This window comes from Kogia breviceps, chromosome X (genome assembly GCF_026419965.1).
Source record: "Kogia breviceps isolate mKogBre1 chromosome X, mKogBre1 haplotype 1, whole genome shotgun sequence".
Classification (NCBI taxonomy): Eukaryota; Metazoa; Chordata; class Mammalia; order Artiodactyla; family Physeteridae; genus Kogia; species Kogia breviceps.
Window position 1 is genome coordinate 87,071,723 of NC_081330.1, and position 6,000 is coordinate 87,077,722.

Here is a 6,000-nt window from a genome sequence, read left to right on the forward strand (position 1 = left end):
TATAACTGAAAGTTTTCTCCTCCTCAGGATTAACCTTACCACCTCTGCCCTTAATTTCATCCCTTTTACTTACCTTTATGATTTTGTTCCATTAATTACTCTTTTCTTTTCAAGAGTGTCCCATCGCCTACAGGATCTAGTCTTTAAACTACATATAAGACCCTCTTTGATCTGGCTTATCTACTCCTCTGCCCTCATCTTCTGACCCTCCTAGCCTGGAACTTGTCCAGTCCAGCCATACTGAACTGAAATGCTTGTAGTCCCTTTGATTGCTCCAGGTCTTTTTTTCATGCTGAACTCTCTGCCAGTAACTTTCCACTCCCTTTTCTTCCTTCAGCTAAGCTCCACTTGCCCTTCAAGTCTTGGTTCACTAATCATCTCAAGAACTTCTCTGATCCCAATGCCCTAGGCTGGCTTAGATGTATTTCACCTCTGGCCTCCCATGACACTCTTATGACACTGCTAAGACCATAATGCATTGCAGTTATCCAATTTTTTTTGGTCTCTCACGAGACTCTGAGCACCTGAATGGCAGGGAAAATCCCCTTTGACTCTTCAGTGCCTAACATATAACAGATGCTCAAAATATGTTCACCAAAAGAATGCACAAGCTATGAAAACAAAGATATAAAACAAGCAATTTTTTAACAATGGAAAGGGTTTAGGTAAACACCTTCTTGTCAATGACAGCATTTAACAAAGACAGAAAAACATCTATCAAAGATGCTGTAGGGCTTCCTTGGTGGCGCAGTGGTTGAGAGTCTGCCTGCCAATGCAGGGGACACGGGTTCGTGCCCCCGTCCAGGAAGATCCCACGTGCCATGGAGCGGCTGGGCCCATAAGCCATGGCCGCTGAGCCTGCGCATCTGGAGCCTGTGCTCCGCAACGGGAGAGGTCACAACAGTGAGAGGCCCACATACCGCAAAAAAAAAAAAAAAAAGAAGATGCTGTAGATTCTTGCACTAGGGGGGAAATTGGGTGAGGTAACTTTTAAGAGTCTTTTCTAACTCAAAATTTATGAAATATAATTCCAATTACCTTGATTTTCAAATGAGAAGATACATGTTCTATCTTCAATTCCAAGATATTTTATAAAAATTTCTAGTTACAAATATATGGAGTATTAATAAAAGGGTACTGCACTCAGGCTTAATCTATTTAGCTATATAACTTTATCTCACTAAGGAAACGTTACTGAGGAGATAGTCTAAAGTTGTTAGAAAAACGTTTTGCTTTTATTCTTTATCATTTACAAATTTCTGATATTTTTAGGCATCCTTGTTGATAGCAACTTTAGACCGGCTCATCAAGAACATTTCCTTAGCAAACTGAAGTTATATAACTGACTTACTAGATAAAGTTAAGGCTAAATACACTGTATTTCTTTTTTTTGTTAATTGAAGTATAGTTGATTTACAATATTGTGTTAGTTTCAGGTGTACAGCACAGTGATTCATTTTTTGCAGATTATATTCCATTATAGATTATTACAAGATATTGGGTATAATTCCCTGTGTTATACAGTAAATCTTTGTTGCTTATGTATTTTGTGTATAGTAGTTTGTGTCTGTTACTCTCATATCTCTAATTTGTCTCTCTCCCCTTTGTAACCACTAGTTTGTTTTCTATGTCTGTGAGTCTGTTTCTATTGTGTATACAGATTCATCTGAATTATTTTTTAGATTCCATATATAAGTGACATCATATAGCATTTGTCTTTCTCTGACTTATTTGACTAAGCATAATATTCTCTAGGTCCATCCATATTGCTGCAAATGGCAATATTTCATTCTTTTTTATGAGCTTTTGTTGTTTAAGAAATCTTACTTTAATAGCTTATAAAAGACTTATCAAGGCTAACTGTATTAAGTACTCATCTAAGTGCTCTGCCTGCATTTGCTTGTTTAAAAACTTCATAATAATTCTATGAGACAGGTAACCTTATTATCACCATTTTATAAATGGAGAAACTGAAAGCCCAAAAGATTCAGAAACTTACTCTAGAACTGTGCCCTTATCGATTCTTCTTAAACCCCAAGGTGGGGCACAGTACCATAAGAGCACAAGGGAAGGAGAGTTCAATTCCATTTGGAGAACTCACATGAAACCTAATAGTGATAACATTTGAGTTGGGTTCAACATAAATGTGCAGGCAGGGGCCTGTGTAGTGTGTGTGTATGGCTGGCACAAAATGCAAATTAATTTTTAAACTTGGAGAAAAACAGATTCTGCATGGCTATGATAGGGTGCAAAGGTATGGCTGATGGTTTAGTCAGGAATAGATTTTTAAAGGGCATTCTATGAGATGAAATCTTTTGGATTGTATTCTATGGACTTCAGGAAATTACAAAAAGTTCTTAAGTATGTGAATGACTTACTTAGATTTCTATATTAGAAAAATTAAATCTGATAGCAAAGAAGGGGACAAGAGTCAGGGAGAGCATGTAGAAGGTTCCTACAACAGTCAAGGAAAGATGACAGATATGACCACAAATATGCTTCCTGAACAGTAACTTCTTACCTTTACCTTCATGTTTTTGATGTACCTAACACGTCTTACCTTTTTCTTCATGGCTGTATTTGGTAGCACCCACCTGCAGATATAAACCAAAAAACAGAGTTTCCATGATCCAGTTGCCTTAGAAATTGGAATTAATGAAGAGGTGCAAAAGAGCACATGTAGCACAACAGCTGAGTACAGCTGTGTGTGGGACCTCAGTTAGGTAGAGGCCCTCATTTTCCTAAATTCTAAAAATGGGTTTATGCTCCCTCTCCCCTAATTATGTGCTCAGTAAATAGCTCCTAGGAAGATTTATTTAGGAATATAAATGAGCCATTAAAATTCAAGATTCAATTTTTTATCACCTTAAAAAATTTATCAAAGCAATATTTACAAATGCTTTAATAAATCAAGCAATATTGTCATATTTGAATATCCTGTTTTTCAAAGTCAGCATATTTCTAAAAATCTTAAGTCCTTCAGCTGTCCTTCCAAGTCGTAGTTCACTCATCACAGGCACAAAGTATATAAATTCTCAAATTCAGGTATAAACTGGCACAGAAAGCACTCTCAAGCCACTGATCTCTGCCCAGGAAAAGCCAACCCTCTTCCTAGTCTTATCATCAACATGATGATGTAAAATCTCCTTTATTGACAATTCAAAGCAATTCAGAACTGCCTCCTCAATTAGAACACTGCCCCCTCCCCGGAGTGATATCAGGCCTGTCCTAAGGATTGTTTCTCCCCAGTTAGCAACCAGACCTCTTGCTAGTTTATCCAATCACCAAAAGCAACCTTACTGGTAAATCGAAAGAATTTATCATAGGTGGGGTATTCTAATTCACAATACTCTCTTCAGTTAGAACGTCCCCCCTGCCCCCTCCCTTCCAGGTTTGACTTAATACCCTTCACCCACCCAAGCGATCCTTCCGGTTCCCCTATGGGAGGATCCATTCTCGTCCCCAGATTCTCTTTCTCCATCTTTTTCTCAGAGTCAGATTCTTCCATCGTGCAACAAGTCCTTTCCAGTCCCTTCTAAATCCGCAGTACTCTCTCTTTTTCTTTTCCTGTTCACCCCCTCAGCCGCCTATTCTCCTTGCCTGCGGCCCTTAGGCCTGCTCTAGTCTTGCCTCCACCTTTGTCCACTGGGGGGCTGCTTTCCCCACCGTTACCTTTACCGCCTCGAACTTGGCCTCAAGGCACCGCCGAGCTGGCCAGCTCAACGGCTAAGTGATTCGGTGATGCAAAGGAAGAGATGGAGGATGAGAAGGAAAGAGGGATGGGTGGGAGGTTCGTTTCGAGTTTGGGCCTCAGGCCCCAAGGTCTCGAAACCCAAAGGGGACTTCACCCGAAAAGAGGTGGGGACGAGGAAGGCGGAGGTGGCATAAAGAACAGACCCGTGCCGTAGGCACTAAGCGATGAATGCCTCAGTCGGCTCGTTTTTCCCGAGCCTCGCCACTCGGGAGAGTCCGCCGGAGGTTGCGGTGGCTACGACCTTACCGCCCACCCTTCACGAGCGCAGGTACCTCACCGCAGCCACCCTACTGCAGGCCAGGATCACGTGGACACCTGCCGTAAACCCGGAGCTTGTCACGTGATTGCCGCTTCCCTAGGGGCGGGTGGGCTGAGAAGAATACCATAGAGATTGCGCCGAGAAAGAGCGCCGCCTGTCGCCATCACGTGGCTGGAGCTCTTACAAAGCCACAGGCTTGGTAGGGCTCTGTCAGCTTGAAGGGGCATTCATTGTAGGCCACCTGGCGCCACGCCCTGCCTGCTGCGGGGAATTAAAGGAGCCGGTTGCAATTTTAGTGCCTCAAAGCTGGCCTTTTTTTTTTTTTTTTTTGTAACTGCTATTTCATTCACCCTTAACGTTTTTCAGTGGGGAAGGCCTAGCATTGTCTTTTTTTTCTCCGTTTTTTAAGTCTTTGTTTTCCTGTTTTTGTTATTAGCCCTGTCCTTGTAACTGAGCTTGTAATTAAATGAGTTAATACATCCAAAGTGATTACGACTGTTTCTTTCACGTAGCTCAATAAAAGTAATTATTGCTGGAATCAGGGATTCATCAGGAAATTTAGGACTTATTTATCTCCCCACTTTAAAACTGAAAGGGAAATGAATTATCGTACACCATAGTAAAAGTCAATAGACAAAATCTAGACTTGATGATTGAAGGACTACTGGTAGGCATATATATAATGTATTTAGATACAGAGACTACAAGAAAAAACGGCTGAAGTAGTTTGAAGGGGTTGCTTCTGGAGAAGGGCAGGAGATAGGAAGTGAGGGGACTGTTGCTTTTCATCTTATTCCCTTTTGTGATATATATATATATATTGATATATATATTTAAACCACATATATATGTGATATATATATTAATGTGTTTATGTATTTAAACCACATGTACATATTCCTTGAAACGAAAGGAAAGAAGGACTGGAGGGAGAGAAGGAAAGAAGGAAGGAAAGGGAAACTGGACAAAAATGGGGTGCTGTCTTGCCCCCAGATGTCCCCATTTACCCTCCTATATGATCCTTTCTTACCACAACTGATATGCCTCAAGAAAAATTCATTGTATTCTGACCATGATTCCTTAGCCCTATCACTTGCTAAATCTTCTTCCTCTTCTCTACCACCGACCCCAAACCAGCTCCTATTCTAATTTTCCCTGTGTGGTGAAAGACCCTGAGTCCCAAACCAGGAAGTCATTTTATTATTTTTTTCTTCCCGTTTTATTGAGATGTAATTGGCACACAGCACTGTATAAGTTTTAAGGGGTAAAGCATAATGATTTGACTTACATACATCATGAAATGATTATCACAATAAGTTTAGTGAATATCCTTTATCTCATATAGATACCAAATTAAAGAAATAGAAAAAACATTTTTTCTTTTGATGAGAACTCTTAAAATTTACTCTCTTAACTTTCAAGTATGACAGCAGTGTTAATTATATTTATCATGTTGTACATTACATCCTTAGTACTTACTTGTCTTATAACTGGAAGTTTGTACGTTTTGACAGCCTTCATCCAATTCCTCCTCCCCCCACTTCCCGCCTCACCTGGCCTCTGTAACGACAAATCTGATCGCTTTTGCTGAGTTTGTTTGTTTGTTTTAACTCATTCAACAGTGAATTTTTTAAACATCTTTATTGGAGTATAATTGCTTTACAATGGGGTGTTAGTTTCTGCTTTACAACAAAGTGAAGCAGTTATACATATACATATGTTCCCATATCTCTTCCCTCTTGCGTCTCCCTCCCTCCCACCCCCCCTATCCCAGCCTTCTAGGTGGTCACAAACTACCTAGCTGACCTCCCTGTGCCATGTGGCTGCGTCCCACTAGCTATCCACCCTACGTTTGGTAGTATATACTTGTCCATGCCACTCTCTTACTTCGTCACAGCTTCCCCTTCCCCCTCCCCATATCCTCAAGGCCATGCTCTAGTAAGTCTGTGTTTTATTCCCGTCCTACCCCTGGGCTCTTCATGACATT

At 40.6% G+C, this 6,000-nt stretch overlaps 1 protein-coding gene across 10 annotated transcripts in view; it reads right to left on the reverse strand.

Annotated features, from left to right (window-relative positions):
• Nucleotides 1-4,103, reverse strand: part of RRAGB (Ras related GTP binding B) — a 57,189-nt gene extending 53,086 nt beyond the window's left edge. For 4 of the 10 annotated variants that reach the window (XR_010838567.1, XM_059049784.2, XM_059049783.2 and 1 more), the window contains exons 1-2: nucleotides 3,417-4,083; nucleotides 2,561-2,594 (exon numbers count right to left, since the gene is read on the reverse strand). Coding sequence is in view for 9 of the 10 variants with exons in the window: in XM_059049784.2 (XP_058905767.1) it covers nucleotides 2,561-2,594; nucleotides 3,417-3,508 (126 nt within the window). In the remaining variant the exon portion in view is untranslated. Of the gene's footprint in view, nucleotides 1-2,560; nucleotides 2,595-3,416 lie in introns of all 10 variants that reach the window. The other 6 variants (XM_067023070.1, XM_059049785.2, XM_059049789.2 and 3 more) reach the window with 6 other exon arrangements.
• Nucleotides 4,104-6,000: the final 1,897 nt, after the last annotated feature.